This window comes from Anabas testudineus, chromosome 23 (assembly GCF_900324465.2).
Source record: "Anabas testudineus chromosome 23, fAnaTes1.2, whole genome shotgun sequence".
Classification (NCBI taxonomy): domain Eukaryota; kingdom Metazoa; phylum Chordata; class Actinopteri; order Anabantiformes; family Anabantidae; genus Anabas; species Anabas testudineus.
The window spans coordinates 8,162,550-8,188,915 of NC_046631.1; the positions used below are offsets into that span (position 1 = coordinate 8,162,550).

Consider the following 26,366-nt stretch of genomic DNA (forward strand, 5'->3'; position numbering starts at 1 on the left):
CTACACAAAATATCTGAAAACAGGCTTGCCTTATTTCAAAAACACCCTGCACTGCTTCTACTAGTGTTTTACTATTTTTTACTTTTTTTTTTTTTACAAAGTTGGTCATTTTAACTGGTTCTGAGCTCTGTAACATTACTGCAATAGTTATAGTGGTGGGGGTCCTGTCAAAGCGGAACGATTGGTGTCGGGCTCTATTTTCCGGGGGACCTCACAGCCGAACATGGCGACTCTCGGAGCTAGTCGTGGAGATCGCCTCGGCAACTCTAATCATCAAAAGTCTTCTCTTGCTTCCCCGGAGAAAGTTCGTGAACTTCTTAACGAGGGGGTGTCTTCAACAGACATCGGATCTAACAGGTGCAATTTGCGCCCAATTGCGCGATATCACTTTGATTTAATGGGAAGAAGTAGAAGTTGGCATCAACGTTAGCTAGTGTGGTTAGCCTCATAGCCTGGCAGCTGTGCTAACGTAACTTTAGCCGCCTTCACTCTGCGGAATTTGAAGAGGGATAACCCTCCACAGATTTGATATTTGCATATAATTCAGTTTATTATTTTAGGTTATTTACGTTGTTGTGTTATCGCTCTTATTGTGCTCTTGTTTCCTAGTCACTGAGGCCAGGTTAAATAAATGTAGCTAGACTGTCTACTGAGCATCATGCACTGTAGTTTTGGTAATCTGCATGGATCTGCATTCAATTTTTTTTTTCTGCTAAGCAACTTTAATTTGCATTCCCTTAACTTTCCTATTTAGCACTTGTTAAGCTAATGTTTTTGTCTAGGTGTACAATTTTATCAGTAGAAATTAGGAATTTTGCAGTGTACAGGACACAAAAACAAATCCTTTATCTTTTTCATCACACATGTATGGAAACTGAAAATCTGTTTTCTCATTATGTGTATTTCAGTGGACAAGGAGATTTGAAAGTTCTCGAAGTTAAAAGCAACACTCAAGCACCTTGTGAGGCAACTAACAAAGAAGCTTTTTTCTCGAGAGTGGAATCTTATTCAATATCCTTTACTTCTTCTGGCACCGTGTTTTTTAACATGACACAAATATTTGATACATAAAAATACATCAATTGATTGTCTTTTGTTATTTTACATATAAAACTGAGGCGATTCATATGGAGAAATGCATAGGTTTTTACTTTATTTCAGAATAATAATGAATGGGATTATACTTGTTTTGTGTTTAAGTGATGTTTTCCTTAGCAAACTACTGTTTGAAATGGGCAGGGAAGCCCCGGACTCTGTCTCCTCTCATGTGTGCCAGATATGGCTGGATCAACGTTGGTTGTGATATGCTCAAGTGCTCCACCTGTCAGGCTTTTCTGTGTGCATCATTACAGCCTACGTTAGACTTTGAAAAATGTAAGAAACCTTAAAGCAATAGAAAAAAAGTCAATGTGCACCTTATTTTGTCAAAGTTAAGGTGACATTGCCACCTTGCAAAAGATTAAAGGTCAATTTTCCTTCCCTTTAAATAGATGAATCCCGCATTACAGAGATATCGAAGCAGCTCCAGACACAGCATGAGAAATTTTGTCCTTGGCCTGACTTTCCTTGCCCAGGTAAGATGAGACTTTTTTTGTAGAATGCGCAGCAAAAATGACCTTTAACAACATGTCCATGTTATTTCAGCTGAATTAAGCATCATTTATCTACTTGATTGTCATGTCAATATTGCTTTTATTTCAGAGCGGTTTTGGCTGGTTCCTGCCTGTGAACCATCAGCACTTCTGACTGCCTTTTTAGAGCGTTTTCAGAGCACCTGTCTTCTTGCACAGCAGCTGCCAGCCATGAAGCCTGAGCAGCTGAAATCAATGGTGAGGCATGAGAAGACTCTTACACTTAGGACACGGGAAATTTTCCCTTCGAATAGCTACAAACACTATTCTTACTATAGCAGGAAGAATGGCCATAAGACATTACAGAGCATTGGATAAAGTCATTGTAAAAATGTGAACATGTATCCAGGTGTCATAAAGGAACATTTTCTGTTGTTCGCACTAATTAATGTCCCGTTTCCTTGCAGTCTTTAACAGAGGATGTTATCAGTATTATACTGCAGCTGACAGAGGAAGAGCAAAAAAAAAGGGGAGCAGCTTTATGTTCTGAACCTTTGGCTGTCCAAGTGGCTGCATGCATTGTTTCTCTCTGTGGCTGGGAGGCAAGGTGAGATGAAACTCCAAACACCATCTAGCATAGGCTTGCACACAGAAGATAGTTTCTATTGTCAAACTTATTCTCAATGATTTACTAACTGGAGGGAAACATAATGACAGAATAAAGGAGGCAAGTTGCAAACTGTATGAAACTTGGCACAATATGCCACCTCATCAAGATGTCTAAGCAAGAATTTATTTATTTTAGCCCAGCTCTGCACGCCATGAACCTGCCCATCCTCACCTGCTCCTACTGTATGCGAAAGGTAGGCTTGTGGAACTTCCATCAGATGGAGTTAATGAGTGGAGATGGAGATATCTTACCAAACAGTGCAGGACAGTCTGTTCAGGCATCAGGTCCTGCTTCAGCACCCACGCAGGAAGGCCAGGGAGAACAGCCTATGTCTGTCTCACCCACCCCTGCTACAACTCCATGTCGCATGAAGCTAAGGAGCCAGGACTCCACTCGGTCCGACCAGGCAAGTTTTAAATATGAATGTTAACCAGCTGAATAAGTTAGGTTTATACAGTAGGTATGAATTAATTCTGGCTGCGTCACTCCATGTATAAAAGCGGCAAATTTTCAAAGCCTAAAGCTACTTTTTTTTACCATGTTCTCTTCTGTATGTTGCAGGGTGAGGGCACTTACTCCCCTGTGGCCTCGCGTGCTCGAAGTAGAGATTCACCAAGCCCCAGTGAAGAGTTGCCAAGTCCTTTAACCAGGGGCAAGAGGCCTGCAACTCGTAGTAGAGGACAGGGGGAAAACTCTGGTTGTGATGGTGGTGCCAGTCTGCAGCACCTTCCTAAACGTCTGTGCCTCTCATCAGCTGGTGGTCCTGTAAGAATTAACCAGCTGACTTCATTCCTTGTGTCATTTTTACTTGATAAAATATGATTTATTGCAAGGCTGGCATACAAGATGCAGTTTTACAGTGCCAGCAATGCATAGATATTCACCTCTAACAGTGAAGACACATTCAAGGCAAACAAATAGTTGAGCATCACCTCAGCCAATTTTCACTCGTCACTGTGATGCTGACTCTTACAAGTTAATGCGTAATTTATAAAATTGCTATTACAAATAGATTTTTCGAATCCACTGTTATTTCAGGATGAGCCCCTGCATAGGAATGCATTTGACCCCCTCGCTCAGCACAGAGACTGGTGTCCATGGATCTCTGTGGGAAAGGAGAATGTGGATCCAGGGGCAGTTCCCTTTTTGGATGGAGGCTCAAGACTGCATCAGCAGGGCTGGAAGGCTGCTCTTGATCTACTCTTGCCCATGAAGAAGAACTCCAATACAGTGGGAGCCAGTCCAGGACAGGCAAGGGAACATTTCTAATGCTAATGGCAAACATCCATCAAACATGAACAACTACATATTATATCTCTAACAAAAAAAGCTGTGAACAATTTTGCTTCATATTGTTAATTTGTACATTATCAGACATTTTTCTTTTTCCTTGCAGGGCCCTCGTGACAAATCTAAAAGGGTGTTTGCTATATTCCGTCAGTGGCAGGTATCCTCCTCTCCATCTCAGTAGGCTGTTTCATCTAAACAGCATCACAACACAGAACTGATGAACTGAACTGTCTTTTTCCTGTGGTACTGAATCTGTAGTACCAGCGACTGCAGTGTCATATCATATCAATGTCTGTTGCCCCTTAAAGTTGTGTTTACAGTGTTTCGGGAGACAAAGACGTTGATTGTATCTTTAGGCAAATGAGTCAGTATCTTCTCTGTGAAAAGTGAAATATGTAAAGGATGCATTTGTGGCTTTAAAACAGTCAAATTCTGCTATATGAAAACTGAGATGTGCAACTGTTGGGGTCTGTATTGACTTTGCATCACATATAAGTAATTAGTCATCAAACAATAGAATACATCTCAGTATATATAATGGCCACAAGCAGAGCATCTTCTCTTTGCCTCACATGAAGTCTGCTCTAGTAGTCCTTCATGACATCATTATGGTCTGGATTTCTGTGGAATACAGAAGACAAGGAACCCTTGATCATTAGAAAGGGCCAAATGGCCTGACACTGGAAAGGCAATGTTTACCTATGTTGTATATTGAGTCATATGTGGGAGTGGTAAACATTAACCTCAGATTATTAAGAAACTGTGAGATGGTCCTTTTTGTGTGTGTACTGTTTTGCTCAAAAAGCAATGTGGATGTGAGTTCTCTCTGAAAAGAACATTTATGAATAGTGAAAGGTTTGTATTTTCATTTAGTCAGTGCTAAAATCTGCATTATTGCAGGCAGTTAGAACCATGTGCCATTAATTCAGGATGCTTGTTTTAGTTTTTGTCCTTTCAATATTTCATTGCTAATGCAGACCTTAATATCCCGCATGTGCTTTTATCTTTATAGAATTTCCTACAGTGGTTTAATAAAATACATCACAAAGTTTTTCACTTTGCATGAATTTCCTCTGATGTTTTAACTAAAACCATGAAGCTATTAATGAATAAATATTCAGGTAGGTCCCTTGAAAAGATTACCCTGATTTTCTCTGACATGAACATGACTTTTAATGAGCTTATCTATTTCATTTGCAATGTACAGTATGGTTCTTAGTAAATCTGTTTTATATGAACTCATATTATAAGTTGACTTTATCAAAGGGTACTTTATGACTTGATTATTTTTTGGGGACACAGCATTGCTGTTGCAGGTATAATGTTGTCCTTGGCAGCTTTATGCCTGCAATTTTAGTCATTGCTGTGCTTCACCTTCATTCGTAGTTTGTATTTGTCTACCTCACTTCAGTCTTGTTGAGACATTTAACAAACTTATTGTTTGTAAGAGGCAGTATAGAATAGGGAAGTATAATAATCTATATGTGCTCAGAGCCAATATGTGGGTGGGTCTGCATTTTTCAAGACAAAGAAAACCAGAACAGCCAGAGCAATACTAATGAGGGTTATCCTAATAGCAAAAACCGTTTTCATAGTCGTTTTTGTCTTGAAGTTTGTATTTTTTTTAATCCCTACACATAAAGCGACAATCTACTGTGAGAGTAAGCAAAGCGTTCCTAAAAGAAAACTACAAACATGGCCGCTCACTGCGATTGGTCGCGCATATATGACGCAGTCCGCGGAGGGATCCTAGCTTCTCAGAGCCATGGTCACAACGCTGAGGCAGTGAACAGTCGAGGTCTGACGTTAGCTCAGCTACTCATTCGGACAGAGAGACAGTGGACTGTGAGGACGCTTTGCTGCGAATATTTCTGAAAGCAAATGTTAACTTTCGGCTAGTACCGTTTGCTAGACTGTCTAGCGTTTCGGGTGCTAGCTCCTAGTCTACTTGCTGCTGTTCTGCGGTGGAAATAACAAAAATGTCGTCTCCAAGTCCGGGCAAAAGGCGAATGGATACCGATGTGGTGAAACTGTATCCTTTCTGAACATAAACAACAGTGTCTCAGTCTGTCTACTCAGCTAGCTACTTCTTGGTATATATGGAAATGTGATATGAACAAACCCTATTTATTGGTAGTCTTTTATTGTCGTGGTAACGTTTAGTAGAGAGCTTTCATTGTGAAAGACTGGTGTTTTTGTGTAAACAACATTTTGCTAGCAAAGCCAAGTGTTAAGGCTATCTATCTATCTATTTCTGTCCTGCGAGCCTCCAGTCGCCGTTGGGACAGCTGTATTATCTAATCAGATCGGTCCCGTGTATTTTCAGCATTTTTCCCCAGCAGATTATTTTTTTTATAGCACCAACGTTAGCTTGTTGTCTACATTTGAAAAATACAGCAAGAGCCGAACAGACGCTAACGTTGTTCTCCTTTTACAGGAATGCCTTTCATTTTTTGATGCACCACCAATAGATCTGGCAACAGTAGACGATGTAAAACACCTTCTGGCAATTTAGCTTCTTTGTCCAGCCTGTTGTTTGTCAGGGGTGTTAAGTCAAAACTGCCCCTTTACACGTTGACACAGGAGCTTGTTTACATAACGTAAGGCTAACGTCAACTGAAAATGCTGCTGTCTTTTGTTCTACCCTTGTCAACGCGTTGGCGTTATTGCAGCGTGTGAGGCCTTTATGGGTCCAATTAGAGTTGCTTTAAAATCCTACTTAGGGTTTTTGTGATTGTGTTATTGTATGTGTCACTTGAAATGTTACCTTGTAACGCTGCTGAGCTGGCTTGCTAGTCTGCTGGTTAATTTCAACATCAAAATGGCCACCTGATCTGTGTGTGTGTCTCACTGTACTTCAGTGTCTGCAGGCAAACATATAAAAGCCTAACTTATATCATGTTACAGTGGTTATAATTGGTGGTTTTAAAGAATTGGGATTGACAGGGAGTGTAGCACCTGTTTAGTAAGTGGTACAGCATGTGTCACGACCCCTGCTGCCGTTTTCACTGTGGAAAACTAGTGTGTTCTGTTTTCAAGTCGTTGTTCCTGTGTTTACTTTCATACTTCTGGTGTATTTGCTCAACTTCACGTAGAGCTGACATGGAGATTTTAAATATAGCTAAACTCTAACCACACGTTTCCAGTCCATACAATGTTCCAGAAGAACCCCATGAACAAGTAGTTTGTGTTTATGTCCCAGCACAGTGGAAACAAGTTTAATGATTGGAGCGCCTGTTACTAGCCGGAAACCACAGGAGGGAGGGACTTAGAACAGCTGATGGGATGGCAGTAAAGCTTAGTCAAATATGGGGCTAGAACTGGGCTGGTTCAAATAAACTAAGAACAAGAGGAAGTTATGCTGACTGGATCAATGTAATTGTTCATTTTTTGTTAAATTGAAAAAATACTATTATTTAGGTCTGCTGTACCTGTCTTATGGACTTCTGATCATGCATTTTATTATAGCTATATCCCACTTCATACCTCCACATTAGAAGTGTAGTATGGCTAGTCTTGTTGCAGCACTATATAATACACAATAACAAGGTTGAACCTCAATTCAACAAACATTTCTTTTGATATTTCGGTTTGTTGCCCAAGGCATTTTGTTATGTATCCTAGCTAGCAGCAGTTCTTGTTTGAGCTAGTTCAGGCTCCCCCCCACACTATTCCACTTATGTGTAGACTATGACAGCCATGACAGAGTGGTGAAGCATACAGAACAAGCAGTCTTTGAAAATTGCAAGACACACACACACACACACACACACACAGTTTTGCAGTAGTAGTGCAGCCACTCTACTCCTTGAGTAACTTGACTGACAGGCAAGAGCAGGTTTGCTGTATGACACCTGCTCAGTTCCATACAAATGACCTGTGTGTGTTTTACAGTATTAGTGCACTAAATGTAGGTCTCTAGAACTGAGATTAACTGGCTTACATAGCACGTGTGTTCACTGCTGACTGGGGTTGTAACAGGGGGAGCTCCAGGTTACTGCTATGGGCAGTAGTTCCTTCCTTTGGTTTTTGTCCCCAGAGCAAAACTAGTAGCAACAACCTTCTCTCTGTGCTCTATATCCTCGCGTCTCCCCTTGGTGTAACCAAAACCTGAAACTCACACTGCCTGTTAGACAGGACCAGCTTCCTTCTTATAGGCTGACACTGAGAGTCCTCACGCATTAATTTGCTGCTGCCACCAGAGAGCAGAGAATCTAGGGCGGAGTTCATTAGGGAATTCACGAAAATGAATGTCAGAATGACCTCAGCATGTTGTATCACTTGGTTTAAACTTAAGCCAGACTGATGAGTGGCAGTCTGCTTTTAGCACCAAATGTATAGTCTTTGTGTTTTCATGCCAATGAAATTGTCATAATGGAGGCATTCAGTGCTGGTTAACACTGTATATTTCGATTTCCCCTGTTCTTTCAGGTCCTTCCATTATCACCTTAGAGCCATAATTGGCAAAGACAGCTTATATTATTCCCAGTGACTTGCTTTAGCTTTAGGACACCTGCTAATCACTCTCGCTCTTGAACATGCACTCCTCCTAAATCTGTGTGTGTGGGGTTGACTACACCGACTATTTAGGTAGTTATGCTATTATTTGCATGCATTCAACATTAGTCAGCCTCTCTTGCATACCATCTGATAAGAGGGACAAAACAAGTGAAAAATATAGAAGTACAGTGAAGACAGACTTTATTTCACATATCTGCGTAGTGTGTCACATTTATTGGAAAAGTGTTGTAAACAACAAAATACCAGAAGTGTATGAGAACATTTCTCAGGAAATTATTTGGAAATTATGACACCTGTAAAATACAGCTGTACCACAGTTTTTCACATCAAGGAACAGAGTCTCAAATCCATTTTTCCTGTTCTTTGAAACCGTTTACCAGTGTAAATCATTTTACCAGTGTTTAGTCACTACTCAAAGAAATTGTTGTGTTGAAGTGTGTATTTTGATAATACCATAGAACTGAACATTAGAGGTGTGCATTCTTTGTTAAATAGAATCTTATAACATTAAAATATTTAGACCTGTATTTAGATGGTGCTTTTCAGCCTTTACTGCTGGAAAGTCTGAAATTGATTGGATAGCAGTTCTGTGAAGCATGGGCATTGGCAAATTGTTTTTGAGACTGCGGGGACTTGTTGGGAAGGGTTTTGCATGCTTCAGCTGGCCCCGTGTCCATCATACCAGCCATCAGTACCTGTGTATGTGGGTCACCTTTTCGCCCCAAATCAGATTTGTCAGAGGGTACGATGTATTGTAATGTTGGTGCTTCAACTCTTGCCATTCAAAGAGAGTTTGAAATGACAGATTTATTGTACGTTTTCTTCATGGAAGTCACTTTTGAAGCAATACTTCGCTTTTAGTAATCCTGATGTATTCAGTTGTCCACAGTAAGGGGTTGGTTTGTAGAGGCACTGCCCATCTCCTCCCTGCCTTTCTTATAGTATCATTCCCCCCACTCCCTTACCCACAACATCCCTCCACCCACCCTGAGTAGAATACCAATCCTGAGCTTTATCTGCTCTCCGCTTGGTGGTTCGGCCCCATTGTGCCCTTGTAACATGACATCCGGACAGCATCAGCAGCAGGGTTTTTCGGGTTTCCCATTTGCAGGAGCCCTTGTGACCCCCACCTCCCACTGCTGTGTCAGACCATGTCACACAGTCACGGGCAGCTAATCTGCACTCACTGCTGTTATTGCAGGACTGAACCAACTAGACCCAGTTATTGGGAAGGAGCCAGCCGTTTTCTGTCTGTTCCTGAGAGAGAGAGCGATTGAATGAAAAGAAGCATGATGAACCCATGACTAGAATGGGGAAAGGTCAGGTCAGATGATGAACCTACATCAGTTAACAACATACATTATTATTGTTGTGCAAAAGAAGTCAATTCACTGTAGTATGTAGCAAAAAAGCCCTGGACATTTACTGAAAACTCACAGGCCCAAGTACCACTTTTCATTGTACTGACAGAAAATGTTGCATATATTGTCAGTATGCAGGACAAAAACATAAAACAGATGCCTCTAATGTTTTACTGAAATTATATATTATTTGGATGGGGTGAGTCTGCAGGATGTCTGGAGATCGGAGTTTACCTCAGACATTTTGTCTTTGACATTGCATTGACAATACTGTTAATACCAACTATCAGCTAGGTAGTCCATATTTATTACAGCTTAACATAATCACACTGATTTTTATTATTGTTCCTTGCTAAATGTTAAATGCCATATTTTTATAAAACCTCTTAAAATAAAACTGAAAGTCTACACTTCAATCACATCTTCATTGTTTTATTTTAAACCCATTTGGTGATGTATAAAGGCTGTATCGTAAAAACTATGTCCCTGTCCAGATAATTGGGGTGTATACCTGTGAAATTAATAAAAATGAAAGATGAAAAAATGTTTTTTATTCTGCAAACTTACTTAACTTACAGTGTGAGTCTAAAATTCTAAAAACACTTAATCTTCAAGTCATTTGTACATACATGTGTCAATATAAGATAAGACTTTAATGATCCCCAAAGGGCAAATTCACTAAATAAATTCAAAATATGCTACATCATCCAGCCACAAGCAAGCTCTTGCTCTTTTTCCTTTTTTCCTTTTTATTTTTTCATGAGTGAACACAAGGTGACCTGGTAAATAATGGGACCCCTCCTATATAGGGGCTTTTGCTTGATTGACACTGCTGTGTTGGGGGTCCAGGAGCATGGCATCCCTGACAGGAGGAGATTTGAAGCCCTCACTGTTAATCCCACCAGGCAAACAGTGAAGCTTCCTGCACGCATGGCTGGGTTCCCTTAGAAAAACAGATGGACTGAAGTTCCTCTCTTCGTTTCGCATAATTTTTTTTCTGGCACTGGAGAGTTCAGCCTGCCTCTGCAGCTCATGTGCACTGCAGCATGTGCATGTGGAAAATTGAAGGGGTGACAAAAGCATGTTTAGTCATCTTTTGGAGGCAAGTGAGCCTTATCAAAAAGGTGCAACTGACACTATCCACACCCTTTACTTGACTCGGACAAGCATCTGTGCATTACTAGCCTGTATCAAGCTGATAAAATTATGTGTCAGATGCTTACTATACTGAGATTCAGGTTTGTCTTTGCAATGTCTTCAGCATGTCACCACTGTTGAAATCAAATCAATTTTTGTCATTACAACACAGAGCTTATCTTGTCTGTTAGATTTGCTCATTAGGCATTTGTCTCAGATTCAGGTCCTTGTGTCTCCTGCTCTGGCACAGTTTTGTGATCGTTAATGATCATTTCATTTGTGTGTACATGCATGCAGCTCATGCGCATGCACACACAGAGAGACTCGGTGCTATCGCTGTAAATAGACTGTTGATTTAGTGAAGGACTGAAAGGAAGAGCAGCTGAAGGATTCACATTTGATTGCAGTGGGTGGGCTCTCATCTCTCAGCAAAGAAGACAAAGAACGTAGCCTGTGCAGTATTGTGCTGCTCCAGCTTTCACACAGCAAGGTAGCCAACAGCTAGAAGACTATAATGAGATCTGTATATAAAGGAAACCCCATTTGAATTGCAAATTGATTATGATATACTAGGTTAATTGTTGAGCATTTACCTGGGTTTTTCGTGTGTGTACACATTTTTGTATGAGCTTAGAAAATATAGACCTTTTGAAGGTCTTGTTAAAATTCGCACATCTGACCTTTGTTAAAGCAGAAATGAAATTGAGGTATTGATAGTTAATTTACTTCTTACTCACTATCTAGTGAGCATAGTACTTAACAGCTACCAGACATTTACATGTGGATCTCAGTGAGTCAGGCCTTTGGGGCCATATGTCCATTGATATGTAAAACCTGCTGTGCAGTTTTTTTTGTTGTTTTGCACTCTCTGCACACACTGGCACTGAGTGCTCCATCAGTATTCTCACACTTAATGTGTCAGAGCTGGATGCTTTGAGAACAGTTAGTTTAAGCCCAGCGTTGGACAAAAACTCTACACTTGATATGTTAAAGTTTATTTTATCCCAAAAAATACTGTTCAGTGGCAACTAGAATCTTAATCTTTCCTACTTTAACCAAAACATTTCTGACCATCCATCCATCCACCCACCCATTATCCTAACTGCTTATCCTCTGACCTGGATTTTCATTTTCTTCATCAGCTGCCCAGTTTATTTTCTAATATAGTTTGTGAGGCAGCAGTAGTTGGAAATGTAAAAAATAATAAGTTTTTTTTTTTTCATAGCAAAAAAAATGGTCAGATATGTAACATCAATAATGGTGTATGTTGTGTTTCAGTGATAAGCAGAGGTTGAAGCTAGTTAATGTGCCTTATGTTATATACTAACATGAACCTGAAAAAGGTTCTCTTAAATTACAAATTACAATACAGTTAACAAAGTAGTCTTTTTGTAGTTTGATCTACAGAGCTATTCCTTTTTTTCTCCCACATAGAACAATCACATGTTATAAATCTGTCTACATATATTATAGTTTAAAAAGACTTCAGGTTCCCCTGAGTGGACATAGACAGCTAAATGCCAGATCTGTTGTATCTCTTTGGAGGTGTGTGAAGGACAAAGGGGAAGTGAGAGCAGCAGGCATGGTCATAGGGCTGTTACTATCATACTAGTACACCTCTATTCACCATTCAGATCTAGCCAGGATCCCATTTCGTATGAGAGCTGAGAACATACATGCATTAACAGTGGGGGAACTTGACCAATGAGTGGTGGCTGTTGCAAGGCTTATCTATGTGACGTTTCACAACTAGAGGTGGAAGTGTGCACAGCATTAGATTCAGTGGGTTCGGAACAGTGGATGAAACTTCAATTTCCAAATAAGTCAAGCAAACCTGCATTTGTAACATTTCAGCTCTTTCATGACTGCTTGATGATTTCTAGCTTTTTAACTGAAAATTACAACTTCCTCCTTTAAAAACATTTTGTGCATGAGTAGCTAGTGCAACTGTTTTTCTGCTGTGTTGCTCCTTTTAGCATGTTGCTAAATGTGCAGTATTAAACTGAAATGTTTTTTCTTTGTTAGAGCCCTGATGCCATCTTACTGAAATAAAATGTATGTATGAAGGTGTGCACATTGTTTTATGGGACATTGCCAGCAATTTTTTTGTTTGCATATTGGTTGAAACTTTTTTTTAGTGAGCCATCACTAGTGTAGATGGTTTCCCATTCCGTTCTTATTTTGTTCCCCTTTCAGAGCATGCCTCTAATCCATGTTTTCACCGGATTATCTATCTGTGGAGTCAAATGAGCTACAGTTTGAGAGGGTATCTGACAGTTGAAATGACTCAGGCAAGCTTCAAATCTGCATTGACGATGACTAACGAGTCTGATTTAATGAGCAATAACAGTAAACAGCTGAGAGAGATATTAGCCTCAGTATGAGAGAGAGAGAGAGAGTGTAGAGGGGTCAGTCAGTTTAGCTGGTGATGGCTGCAGGGGAGAACTGCGTTTGTTTAGTTGTTAGCTGATTAAATCACAGTCATTCAAGAATTCTTTTCCCACTATCCTTCCAGTTTTCAATAATGGATTAGACAGTTCTTAACCCAGTTTTAGTAGTTTTATCAATCTCCTTAGATGTTTTCTTTGCTTGATGCATATCCAATAATTTGACCTTTCTGAAACAGATTAACATCTTTTCCACGACCACAGGGTGTGTCTTCTGACAGGTTTCTGTAAGTTGCTATTGACTTTTTTGTGTGTATAGTTCTATCTTATTTTTCTCTGCAGATTGTACCTTGCTGTTACACATGTAGCTAATAGGCATTAGCTTCTGCCTTTGTTCTGTAGTGTATATGGTGTTTCTTGGTGGAGGAAGCCTACCCGTTGCGTACACCCTGAAACAGCTGCTTTGTTTCCTGCCTTTTATCTGCAAGGTCTTTGATTGTATATTGTCGCTACATCTGTGTGTGAGGGGGGAAACCAAAAGACAGGTCGCTGCCTCAGAGTTCCTCCTCTATAAACCAAGTGCTCTTAAAGGAGTTAATGTATATAAATGTATGTAAATTGACTGTTTTCAAATTTATGATCATAATCCAATTTTAGTTTTTTCTTATACCAGGTTATTTGTCAATTCATCTAGCAAAAGCAAACATTGTTGCTGTGCGCATTAAGTGAATGTAGGTATGCCTCATCAGGCCTGCCATTCTAATACACAGCTTTATCAACCACTGTGAAGATATAGCATACAAATTTACTTGAGTATTTACAGACTCAATCCAAATGTCTAGAAATACCTTCTAGAAAATCTAAATTCTGTAAAATACAGTCTCACACAATACACACTATAGGCAAAAGTAGATGCCACTGCAGGTGCATGTTAGATTGCTTAATTTATGCTTTACTTACTCTTATGGAAATACTACTTCATAGCTTTTCTTTGAAAAACCCTTCAGAACAAAATTAAGCACTTTCCAATATTGTCACTTTGAAATCTTGATTAGTTTTTTATAGCATAAATGTTCTCTCTAAAGTCAAATCAAAAACTGATGTCTGGTCTCTGTGTGTTTATATACACATAGGCACAGTTGTCATAGGCCTGCAGTCCACAGCAATGATGTCATTCACATCTACAGATCTGGCTGTGAAACTAGATCAGTATTCACCAGACCGAACTCTTCTGTCATTATCTGTGCGTCACTGTCACTCTGCCTGTCCACTAGCTTCAACCTTTCCGTGTTTCTTCCATTTTTTCCTTCAACATCTCTCTTGTTTGTTTTTCCTGCCTTTCCTGTTATTTCAGCCTAGTGTGTCCAGGATGACTGTACTAAATACTAGACTACAGTATCATAGTACCAAGAGATATAAATACTGCTCTGCAGTGCCAGCTTGATCTTCCAATTTGATTGTAAATAACAAAGACTTTTAATACTGATATTGTTATTAAAAAATGCATAGGCAATTTTGGATTGCTTTGTTGCACAACAGATTTTATGCTGCATTTTTAAATTCATCCTGCTGATGAAACAGATGACTTTGTCTTACAAAATAAAATGAGAGACAGTGATGTGCTTTGAAACTAGACACAACCTCCCTTTTTACCAGATCAACAAGTCTCCAAAGTAAGATGTTGAGAAGCATAGTTAACACGAGTGCTTTTTATGACTCCCCATCATGTTTGTTTTCCATACTTAGAAAGAGGTTGGTCCGGCCCGGGATATTTTGATCCTGGTTCATGCAGGGATAGTGGCCGAAAAGAACCGGAATGAAAACAAGACATGTCTAGACCACAACCGTAAATGCTATTTACTGCATATTTTAGCACTTAAGCCAATACATGTGCTTTTATAAAGATAAAATCATCTTAGAAAGATGACATTGACCTTGGGTAAACTTTGAAACATTTAAACAGGTTAATTGGTAGTGTGAAAGTAGATCTGTCAGACCTTTTCTTTCTGCAATGTGTTTAGTTTTGCATGTCATTATATGAAAAAAGTCTAGTCGTGAAACGGTTTTAACACCGGAGTCTGTGTTGCTGTTATAGTTTATGGTTTTCAAGGTTGTCTGACCTGCCTGAGCGAGGATTTGTGGGTATGTTCTTCTGGATTGATTGAACCCTGTGCATCAGATTATATATGTGTGTAAAAGGATATTGAGCTGGTGCGATCCACAGATTATGACTTATCTATACTAATCCAAGGTGGAAGGATGGTCACAATCCTTATGCTGGGAATGGGTAGCAAGAAAATGCATAAACCTAATAAAATAGATGTTCTTAGTTTAGTTGTCCTAATATTTTTTTAAACCAATATATGCATGTTGTTAGAATGAGTGAGTGTTTTAATTTATTACACACAATATGGAGTGATTTAATGCATTATTAATAAGTTTGTTTACAGTGTTCATGTAACTGCATTTGATTGACATAGATATATACGTATACAGCATTGAAACATTCCTATATAAATGTTACATTAATGTTGGTGTCAATTGCTGTTATTGTTTTGTGCCAGCTATGAAGGTGAAACCATTTTTTCCTATTTTTCTTCCCACTGGCAAATACAGTTTGCCATGTCAGTGAAACTCACAGTTAAAGTGCATTTCCTACTTATCTAGTTGTGGAAATGTCCACTTAGCTCTCTTTCTTTAGTGACTGACAGAGTAGCTGTAGCTGCAGCCATATTCTACTCCAGCAAATTGCTGGGAGTTCACAAACTGTATCAGGAACAAGTTCTGGTTTAATATACCTGTTTTTCATTATAGAAGGGGGCTAGTTAGAAGAAACAGGTGCTTAAGCCTTAGGTCTCCCTATATGAAACAAAAGCCAATGAGTTGGACCATCAGAAAGACACAGATAAGAGGATGAGATGGGAGTGCTGAAGTTGACGTCAAAGCCAGGGATTGTTCCTTAAGATAAAGATCGTCAGTAATGAGTGTGCATGCTGCAGGTATACCAGTGTAAACCAGTGGCAACCACACTGCTATTAACATGACAAATATGAACAGATTGTAATGCTCAGACCAGCAACAAAAACAGAAATTTGTTTTTTATGAGTTTGAACTCTTTTGACATGCTTTTCAAAATGACTACAAGTGATTTGTGGCTGTGTCATCATCATGTAAGTGCAATGTAATCTGCACTCCTTTTCCCTACCTCCTTCTTCTCTCACATGATCTTACTATGGTTACACAAATATTTACATCACCAAGAGCCCAGCAGTTGCACTTCTTCTTGCTTATATTTTTAGTATCTTGTAAAGCCATGTAATGATACCATTTCCTGTAAGCCCTTTAACTCTGTCTAAAAGGCAAATGCTGATATGTGTTAGAAAATAAGCAAAGGATGAGTGTTTGCTTTGTCAGTCACTATTTGCAGTGTCAATTATGTGTATATAGCACAATCACTGTTAACTCAACTCCAGTAATAGCTAATCCCCCCTGCCCTGCCTTATACACCACAACATACATACTCTATACCATCCCCCCTGCCTGCATTGCTTCCCTTTCTCATGTGACCAACACACATTTGCTCACACACCAGTGGCTTCACTACTGGTTAGATGTCCTTTACATGAGGGGCATAACTGGTTCAGCTGCAGAATGTAAACATAATGCATGTAGTCTGACATGGGAGAAAGGTTTCCTTAAGCACTGGGCTAATTGTTGTTTTGTTCGCATGGTTTAGATAAATATTGTACTTGTGGTGTCAGTGGTTATTCATTCTGCCTTGGACTTTGCAACCACACAGCCTTTGAATGGCTCCTTGACTCCGAGTAGAGAACAGAGAGGTTCCTCTTCTGTCTGACAATGACACATTTCCTTGCCGAAGCCAGGGATTCAGTCTCCTGTTCACATACTCAACCAGAGCTTAAAATAACCTCCAGTTTGATTTAACCCTTTGGGGGTCAGTGTACTGCTAATGGGATCCACACTCAATCAGGATTGACAAGCCAGCTGCTACTGTGTGACATGAAGAACAGGATTTTATCCCATGTGTACCTTCTGTCTCTGTTTCACTAATTTTGTGGCTATTTTTCTGAGTTTCTGATGTTGTGTTTAAGAAAGATCAGATTGTGCCTCAGGAACAAAGCTTTTGAAAATGGCCTATAACTGCAGGTGAAGAACATTTTTAGAGAGGCCAAATTGTAATTGAGTACTATTCAGAAATTGTTCTTCACTGTTAACCCTCAGGTTGTGTTTGTTTATGTATGTGCAATCACATAAAACAATTGTCCTTAACAGCGTTAACAGCATCGAGAGCAAACATGAAGTCACCATCCTCAGTGGACTCAATGAATTTGTAGTGAAGTTTTTCGGACCACAAGGAAGTAAGTGTTTCTTACATGCAGCATGTAGCTATGTGTTAACACATACGTTCAAGAAAACTTGGGTTCTTGAATAATGTCTCTTCTTTGACAAAACACTCAACATACTGTATTTAAAACTATTTGTCAACCACATTCAAATTCTTGTTAAAAACAACTTACATCTGACCACTGATGAGTAAAGTGCTACCATCAGTGCAATAAAGGTGGCTTGACAAACCTTCAGAGATGTAGTCCCTCAATCTGAGTCAGATCCTTTCAAAAAAAGAACTTTCAAACTGCACACACAGCTCCTCTTTTGGTGCATCTTCAGAATCACACACAAGCTGAACACTGTTTTTTCTTTTTCTTTTTCTTATTATACGATTGTTTTGCATACTGAAATATTACAGCTGTTAATTCAGTAATGTGACTCTATGACAGTATATGAAAAATTAATACAGTACATGAAATTACAAGCCACATATCAGATTAACTGGTATACCTCCCAGCACCAGTACCTATACACTTAAAACAAAAATAAAGTGACAGTGAATGTTGTATGAGTGCAGAGAGAATGACAGTCTCAGTCAACCTCCTGTTTGGAGCCTAAAAAAAAGTTTCATCACAGCAGCTCAGGAACAGAAAACCAGACCTGAGACAACAATGTGTGAAACAGGGTATCCAGGCTTGGGCAGAATGGACGGATGAGGGGAGCAGCCTCATCAGCAGGAAATACTTCTTTTGTCTGCAGTTTGAAACATGTCACAGTAAAACCACTGACACTTACACACCAGTTAGAGGAAGTGACTGTTTGAGCCTGTTTATGACACTTAGAAACTATTCCAAATAAAATGGTACTGTTATATGTGCTTGCTGCCATTCGTCCTCAATGTGTGTAGTCATCTGTGTGCTGTTCAGTTTCAGTACAGAACTTGAGATTCCTGTTACACACTGCTGCTCTGGGAGAGCACCACACAGTCACACAATCTTATTCTTTCTCTTTGATGTCAGTATATTATGTGATTTGGAAGTAAGAATTCTCCTGGGCTCAAATGCATTACTGCATAAAATGGCAGAGAGAATGTGCAGCTCATTTCTCAAGTGATCCTCTGTTGGGTTTTTGAGCAGAGAAGAAAGGAGTATAGAAATTTGGTTGGAGTGCAGGAAAGACAAATATGGTGTTCAGTTGAATGAATGTCTCTACTCTGTCCTCATGTGCAGCGCCGTACGAAGGAGGTGTGTGGAAGGTGCGAGTAGATCTTCCTGACAAATACCCTTTCAAATCGCCATCAATAGGTAGGCGCACTACTGAACCATGCAGTATGAAGATCCCATTGTTTTAGGTCTCACTACACTTTTTTGCAGCGTCATCATCTCTAACTTGTTTTTTTTTTTCTTTCAGGATTCATGAACAAGATTTTTCATCCCAACATTGATGAAGCGTAAGTTGATTTCAATCAAGCATAAAATGTTTGGACGTTTTTGTTGTCTAATAACAGCATAGTATTGGATTACTGGTCCTTTACATTGATTGTTGTTTGTATTAAAGTTAAAGCATTTGTTGTATTTATTTATATTCGTTCTCATTTAATTTAAATGTCTCTCTTGCTTTTTATTATTAGTTATAGCTGTTGTCACATCTTTAATCTTTCACTGAGACAACTATTTTGGCATGATTGGCTAAAAGCTGCAAATGACAGAAATATTGGACCTGCCTAAGTGCTCTGTATCAATGGGTATATTAACTCACTGCTCAGAGGCCAGGGCCTCCTAAGGACAAGGTCAGAAACGCACTCTCCTCATTCATATGAATCAGGTAGAGTGCGTAATGCAGCGGGCACTAGTATTATCAGGGGCTCAGTCAAAATGACAGTGTCATGCGGAAAAAAAGTTGGATCTGGCTCAACTTCTTCTGCAACATGACATCATCTGGCAAGGTGCTTTGACAAATCTCATACATGCAATTGCACATTTCTGGTGAAACACTGCATTTCTGCTGTAAAGTCTGTACTACATGGAGAAACATAACACAAAGTTTGTGATATTTGTCAGACTTTTATATATTTCATTTATTATTGTATATTATATACCTTTCTTTTTTTCCATGGGTCAACTTCAAGTCTGTACACTGTCTTGCTGTCATCAAGAAGAACTAATCCAATTTTGTACACATTAGTAAGAGGAGGTTTTCTCTAATTTGGGGATTTAAAGCCAACATTTAATGGGACAGGCCTTTTTGAGCAGATTTGGGGACAAAATAGACATATGAAGATCCAACCTGTAAGCCAGGACACAGGACCAAACATTCTTCACCACTTTAAATCTGTTTTCTTCTCATTTACTCAGGTCAGGAACGGTGTGTTTAGATGTCATCAACCAGACATGGACAGCCCTGTACGGTGAGTGGCCCTGCCGCCTATCTGTCCATATTAAATTTCCTTACCGGGGTCTGTGTGATTATGTGCGAAGCGCTTGACACAGTGCCATCACCAGCCTAATCTACTTACTGAGGGGAGAAGTGAACACTAATGAGGTAATACCCTCGCCCGACAAGGTCAAAGAACATTCACCTTCGAGAAGAATGATTTACAATCTGTCAGCTGTAGGAGACATGCTCCATACTCTCATTGGCACTTATTATTCTTAATGTTTCTTACACAGTTGATCCTCTCACTGTCACTATGTCTTCCAGCTACTCTCCATGTCAGTGTGCCCTTCCCCCTGTGCACTCCCCCCATTAATTTCTCATTACAGCCCCCGAACATGGCTAGCATAGCTGTTGAGTAGTATAAATGGCTTTACAGTAATATCTCTAGGACATCTTTCAACATCCCTCCCTATTTATTTTCACTGGTGTTCTGGATATAACTCGCAGCAGAATGTGAATGCCACAAAATGATATAGAAATTGTCCTACAACAAATTGAGATATCATTAAAAAACAATACATTTTAGAACTGTAAATTAATAATGTTATCAGATGAGGAAGCTTGCCCCGTATTTTTTATTTTTTTTTTTGCCCAATCTAATGAAGATATTCACTCCCCTGTCCTATTGTAAGACCTTTGTTCATAGTCTTCTAAATTGCAGCAGATTTTATTGAGTGTTATAAAGTGTTAAGAAACTTGGACAAACATGCAAGGAATTGGTCAGTCGAGTATTGTATATAATGACTACCTGTAAACACAGATGACACAAAAGCAGCTGAATAAATCATGTAAACATAATGTAGTACAATACAGTTTTTTAAGTTTTTGTTTTCCCAACTTGAATGGACCCAACAGTGACACCTAGAAGGCGAGAGAAGGATTGCAGGTTTTGTGGTAGGCCTCTGCTCTGAAAGAAACCAGAGGCCTGCTAGCAGAGAGCTAGTGAAAGGGATTATTGTGGGTCTAACTTCTATGAGTCTATCAGGCTGCATTTCTTTTACAATTGTGGTTTGGTAGCCAGTGTGGCTTCCCTTCTGTATAGTTATTGCTGACTGATGTGTGTGAATGGATTATGATCTTTCCTGTGGCTACTTGGCATAGGCAGCTGTTTCTCATTATAATTGTATTTGTTTCAAAGCAAATTTCAGCTTTCTTCAAATTAATGGATACATTTTGTAAAATATTGACTGTAACTGCCAATAAACGGTAACCAGACTAGTATGTAACTGTTTACATATACATTTACACATTATATATATATATATATATATATATATATATATATATATATATATATATATATATATATATATATATATATTATGTGTATTCTACTGTCTACTTCCCCAGATTTGACCAACATCTTTGAGTCGTTCCTGCCCCAGCTGCTGGCTTACCCAAACCCCATTGACCCCCTGAATGGAGATGCAGCTGCCATGTACCTTCACCGGCCAGAAGAGTACAAGCAGAAAATTAAAGGTTTTACCTAATGAATATCTATCTGGGTGTAGATCCCAAGTATTTTTATATTTAATGACCTTTTCTGTGTCTGACCATGCTTTTCTGTCACTCTGCTCACCTTTCTCTTTAGAATACATCCAGAAATATGCAACAGAGGAAGCCCTGAAGGAGCAGGAAGAGGGGGCAGGTGACTCTTCATCTGAAAGCTCCATGTCTGATTTTTCAGAAGATGAGGCACAGGACATGGAGTTGTAGTGATAGGAGGGCTCCCCCATCCCACCCCCTCCTTTAAACCCCACAGAGACTATATTTGATTTCCTAACCATGAGAAAGCAGACTTATAATATTCATATGTAAACAAGTTGATTTTTTTATTATTATTATTATTATTATTATTATTACTACTACTAAACAAGGATTTTTATGGATATCTAGCCTTGGTGTGTTTGACAGACACCCTTCCCATTCTGTAGCTGTTTCTCCCTACGCAGATATTTCAACTGCCTGCGCATTTGCTCCCTGTCATCTCTGCATTTTTAAGGTGTGTTATGTTGTAGTAGGCAGGAAATCTCCCCGTGAACATCTCATTTCTTTATTCCAATTTCACTTTGTAAAAGAGAACTTTCACGTTTGACCTGAATCCAGTTTTCCATTGTTTTCCCACAATGCCAATTGATTCTGACCAAGATTTGCTAGTTGCTCCACTACAGAGCTACTTACATCTTGCTTGCCTGGGTGAACTGCTGTACAATATTACCCTGAAGTCAAGACAGTATTTTTAAGGTGCACAATCACACACAATTTAGCACACCTTACATGAAACTACAAAAAAAAGTATAGTGCCAAGAAACACAAACAAATCGATCCTAAAGGCTGCCTAAGCATAGCATTTCCAGCATATTGGCTGAGACACATCAGTTTAAAACAACGCCTTTCTTTCTCTTTCAGTGTAAATGCTTTTTTGGTTACTTTTTGTTAACTTTTTGTTGCTCTTGATCTGCTGCAGCTCTTCATGTGTCGCTGAGCAGTGCAAAATAAACATGTTTGAAGAACAAATCAACAACATACATGTTTCAGTAGAAGGTGAGTGACCACATGGTGTCACAGACGTGGTGGATTTGCTGAACGTACTCTTTCTACACAAGCTGTCTAAAAGATTGATGCTCAAAGCCAGACAAAGTGGCTCTACTCTGAGAGGTTTGTGGAGATTCTGGTCAGACTCACATGGTATTATGGAAATAGAAAATAGATCAGAGCAACTCTTTAACCATCTGACCATATGAATTTCACATTTCATTCAGCTTGCACTAGTTTTCTATCAGGAAGCACCTCAGACACATGAGCACCTAGTATAGTGTGAGTAATGTGTAAGATGCCAGTCAGTCATCTGGGCTCCTGCTTTTAAAACAAATTATTTTAGTATTATTGGTCAATAATAGCTTTCCAGGTTGATGTAGAATGTAATTATATATGAATTTAGAAAAATGGTACCAACATTTTAGTGAGGAACAACAAAGGTGGTCATATGGTTACTGTGCAGTTCTGAGTAAAAAGAAAGAAGGATTTATTGACGATTCAGGTTCATGTAATGTTAGTCCTCCTCACATTCCACTGTTACTTGGTGTTTGCTCCAGTGCATGCCCTTCATACTGGTCTGACCTGTGGTTTGTACCCCGACTGCATCGACTGGACTCCCACACTTCATGTCTGCTTACCAGGATTCTTATTGGTTTGAAGAAGATTACAAAATAAGAGCCAAATGTTTGACATTCGGCTTGTAGCAACTTTCACTGAGGGAATGAATTTAACAAATTTAAAATGTGCAGATTTGACAGAAAAAAACTCGGCGTCATTTGTTGCTGACTCACTGTGGCAACTTGACATGTGAATCCATGATTTGTGGAAAGACATTGCAATTGCTGCTGTGCATTTTGTTTTGTTTTGTCCTACTTTTATTTCTTGTACTCACATTTTTGCCTGATGGGGGAGGAGGTGGGGTCAGCACGTTAGGATATTTGTGTGTGTGTGTGTGAGTGTGTGTGTGAGTGTGTGTGTGTACAGCATCTACCTTGTACAAACATAAAACACATCTCTGTAGCCTCATAAAAACTTAGTGATGAACCCAAAACACTGAGAGTGTTGTTTGTCGAGGCTTACGTGGCAGTCAAACTACCTAGGAAACTTGTAATGTAATCACTTCATAGGTTGCAGTAAGAATCACTGGTTGCTTCAGGGCAGGTCGTGAATCCTGAGCGGGAGGTTTGAGGCACATTATCACATTGTCATTTCTGATCTCAACTCTTCTGTGCCTCATCCAAAAAGGAGGGTGTCCATTAATCAAATCCCAGAAAAGCCATGAAGATCAGACATAACTAGAAAAGCACATTGTTTTTAATCATCCAACTTCTATTCCTCAGTATGACCCTGCGTGTTTCGTGATTCGACCTCTGTTGCAGATTAGGGGAATTGCCCAGGCCTGGGTGCCGCTGGGTGTGTTTGAGCTAATGTAGGATTGTTAGGCTTTAATGGCTCAGGTTTGAAATACAGATTGGTTGTGTCTTGCATATTGATTAAACCTTTTCACACATGAGGTATTGAAAGGATGCAAATCATGCTAATATTTGTTGAACTGTGTTTTGTCAGGGTAGTTTAGATTTGCTGGGTGGTGACTTCAACTAAACAATATATGCTATATGGCTGTATTACAGATAAAGTTAGCTAGTTTGGTATACTTACCTGATAAAGCATTCATTGCTCATCTGACCTTTAGTTAGTGTCTTCCGTGTGGTTTTATGTAAGATACTCCATAGTCATGACTGCTTGTTCTCTCCTTGCAGATTCTGAGTTGTAGAGATGAGTGGATTTCAAACGAGGGTGATGTTTGACGTGTAGTGAGCCTGATGGATCTAACGTTACAGAAATTAAGTGGTTCAGGCTCTTTCTCTAAAAACAGAACTCAAAACACAGTTCTATGCTTGTACTTATCGCCTCGTTTGAATGCACATGTAGAACAGAGGCACCTCCCTAACGGGTTTTTAATTTCCAATATTTACCAGAAGGGTTTGACTGTTAAAGCAATGGGACGATAACTTCTCGGATCCAGCCTGGGGATGTTTTGGGTGTTTACTTGTGGTTAACTTACAGCAGGATGCAGCTACTTTAGCTGTTGCAGAGCTGACTTCTGTGATACTGACTATTGTTCAAGGCTGTTTAGAGCTATGCGACTGTTTCACATGGGTTCAGAGTGTTTGTGATCCACATTCACTCAGACAGAACAAAGTGCACATTGGATGTATTTCCAAACTCTCACAATTGGCTCGTGTGTTCTCCATGACCTTCCTATAGATGTGTATTTGTTAACTAACATGAACCTGTTTTTGTTTTTTTACTGTTATCATTGAGCACCACTGTTTTAAGTTATGGTTCAGCTTAAATATTGCTCTGCTGACAACTTGATCTTGAGTTTTTCCTCTATTTAAGTAATTCAGATTGGCATTCTTCTTATACTTTACTTTTTTGCAGTATTGTACTTGAGTGCTAAAAATACAGTATATCTGATGTGTGAATTATAAAAAAAAGAAGAAAGAAAAGCCTGAAGATGATGCAGTGGTGCAGCAGGGAACGAATTATATATTTTTTTGTCTTATTCAAAAACAAGACGCTTGTGTTTGGGTAAAATCCCAGCTTTGGTTTTCAGCATTATTTGCATCTGCTGGGCAATAAACAACTACGATATACGACATACTCAGCTGTGGCCTAGTGTTGCTCTTGTAAACATAACAACCACTCGACCTCTTCAGTGGCCTCCCTTGGGTTTTTTTTTGTTTGTTTGGTTTTTGTTTGTTTTGTTTTTTTGCACATGCTTAGTTTTTCATTGTCAGGCTAAAAATACTTCCTTTGATTCAAGTTGTCTTTAACTTGAGAGCTTAAGAAAATTGCTTCAAAACATGATTATTGTGCTTTTAATTTCCTTTTGGTGTCTCCTCTTCACCTATTCTGCTCTGAGGACACAGGCTTACACATAAAAATGTCTTAACTACGCAGAGCTCCAAACAACTGGATTTCCCATGATAGGACTGGTGGGGCATCAAAAGCTATTGCAAACCTGCATAGAAAGTTGAGTAAAGAGCCATAGCCCAACAATCGTACTCACACATTCTCCCACACCTTACCAGATACAAACAGGGCCTCAGCTAATTGAAAAGACTGGTCTATCATTAATCAATAGACACAACATCCAGGGCCGCTTCTTCATTTTTATCAGCACAGCTGCAGAGAATCATTACTCTGTTCCCATAATATCACCTCCCGCCTGTGTTTCCTGTGTTTCCTCGCACACTTGCATGCTTCTGGTGCGGGGTCGAGGCTCGCTTGGTGCACAGTCCCATTCTGTCGTGTGTGGATTTGTGCCCCGTGCTGGCCTGTCGCTGCCATCAGGGGATTGAGCAGCACACACAACATGGAATATGGCCGTTTTTATAGAAACTATTCAATTCAATGCGTCTTTATTTATCCTTGTAAGGGCAATTAAAGAAATAATGCGGCTTGTAACTGAAACTATGTATTTGGTACTTAGTGTGTGATACTTGAGGGTTAAAAGGTCAAAAGGATTCTTTTTGTTTTAAAAAGTCCATCCTTGGTCTTATTTTTAAATCGCCCTCTTTGCCCTTCTCCTGGTTTGTTGTTTTTATTTTTTCTTTGCATTGTGAAGTGGGCATGCCTGTCAAAAAGACAAATGCTCTCTATTAATAGGCTTATAACCTCCATAAATAGTTGTGTATAAAATAAACTGTTATAACTTCTTTTTTAATAAAACATTCAATGTGTATGAACTGGCTCTGTCTGAGGCTGGTGATTCCTATCTGTTTGTCCTTTTACTAAGAGGAACTCTGTGCACACTCAGTCTTTCCCACATATTCTGTCTATATTTGACCGTAAAACACCATTAAAATAATACTTATAATCTGGTTTAATGCTGCTGAAGATAATTTCAATGTATATGAATGCTTGAATGTACTATCACATCTCTGGATTCTTCTGTTTCAGGTTGGATCCTGCAGTTTGTTACCATCTTTCATTAATGTCTGAATCTGCAGCATTTACATTGTGGAATACCAGGTGAAATAAATGTCCAATTTTTATTGTTGCACTCCAGTGATAACTGGCAATATGAGCCAAAATC

The 26,366-nt window shown here is 39.3% G+C and overlaps 2 protein-coding genes across 2 annotated transcripts; both read left to right on the forward strand.

The window, feature by feature from the left end:
- The first annotated feature begins 218 nt into the window (after nt 1-218).
- On the forward strand, nt 219-4,583 carry zc3hc1 (zinc finger, C3HC-type containing 1). The gene is made up of 10 exons (XM_026364498.2): nt 219-357; nt 909-1,011; nt 1,224-1,374; nt 1,491-1,574; nt 1,702-1,829; nt 2,039-2,178; nt 2,377-2,647; nt 2,803-3,006; nt 3,280-3,492; nt 3,638-4,583. The coding sequence occupies exons 1-10, from the start codon at nt 224-226 to the stop codon at nt 3,710-3,712; spliced, it is 1,503 nt and encodes a 500-aa protein (XP_026220283.1). The 5' UTR covers nt 219-223; the 3' UTR covers nt 3,713-4,583.
- Nucleotides 4,584-5,305: 722 nt separating this feature from the next.
- On the forward strand, nt 5,306-26,016 carry ube2h (ubiquitin-conjugating enzyme E2H (UBC8 homolog, yeast)). Its single transcript, XM_026361991.1, has 7 exons — nt 5,306-5,563; nt 17,240-17,316; nt 18,517-18,591; nt 18,698-18,737; nt 19,642-19,694; nt 21,074-21,202; nt 21,315-26,016. The coding sequence occupies exons 1-7, from the start codon at nt 5,511-5,513 to the stop codon at nt 21,437-21,439; spliced, it is 552 nt and encodes a 183-aa protein (XP_026217776.1). The 5' UTR covers nt 5,306-5,510; the 3' UTR covers nt 21,440-26,016.
- Nucleotides 26,017-26,366: the final 350 nt, after the last annotated feature.

Excerpts from the sequence above, each read along its gene's own strand:
- ube2h (XM_026361991.1), top strand. The coding sequence starts at position 5,511 with ATGTCGTCTCCAAGTCCGGGCAAAAGGCGAATGGATACCGATGTGGTG. Across the intron at positions 17,317-18,516 it reads GTTTTTCGGACCACAAGGAA|CGCCGTACGAAGGAGGTGTG; the intron begins GTAAGTGTTTCT and ends CCTCATGTGCAG. Across the intron at positions 18,592-18,697 it reads TTTCAAATCGCCATCAATAG|GATTCATGAACAAGATTTTT; the intron begins GTAGGCGCACTA and ends TTTTTCTTTCAG.
- zc3hc1 (XM_026364498.2), top strand. The coding sequence starts at position 224 with ATGGCGACTCTCGGAGCTAGTCGTGGAGATCGCCTCGGCAACTCTAAT. Across the intron at positions 358-908 it reads ACAGACATCGGATCTAACAG|TGGACAAGGAGATTTGAAAG; the intron begins GTGCAATTTGCG and ends TGTGTATTTCAG. Across the intron at positions 2,179-2,376 it reads CTCTGTGGCTGGGAGGCAAG|CCCAGCTCTGCACGCCATGA; the intron begins GTGAGATGAAAC and ends TATTTATTTTAG.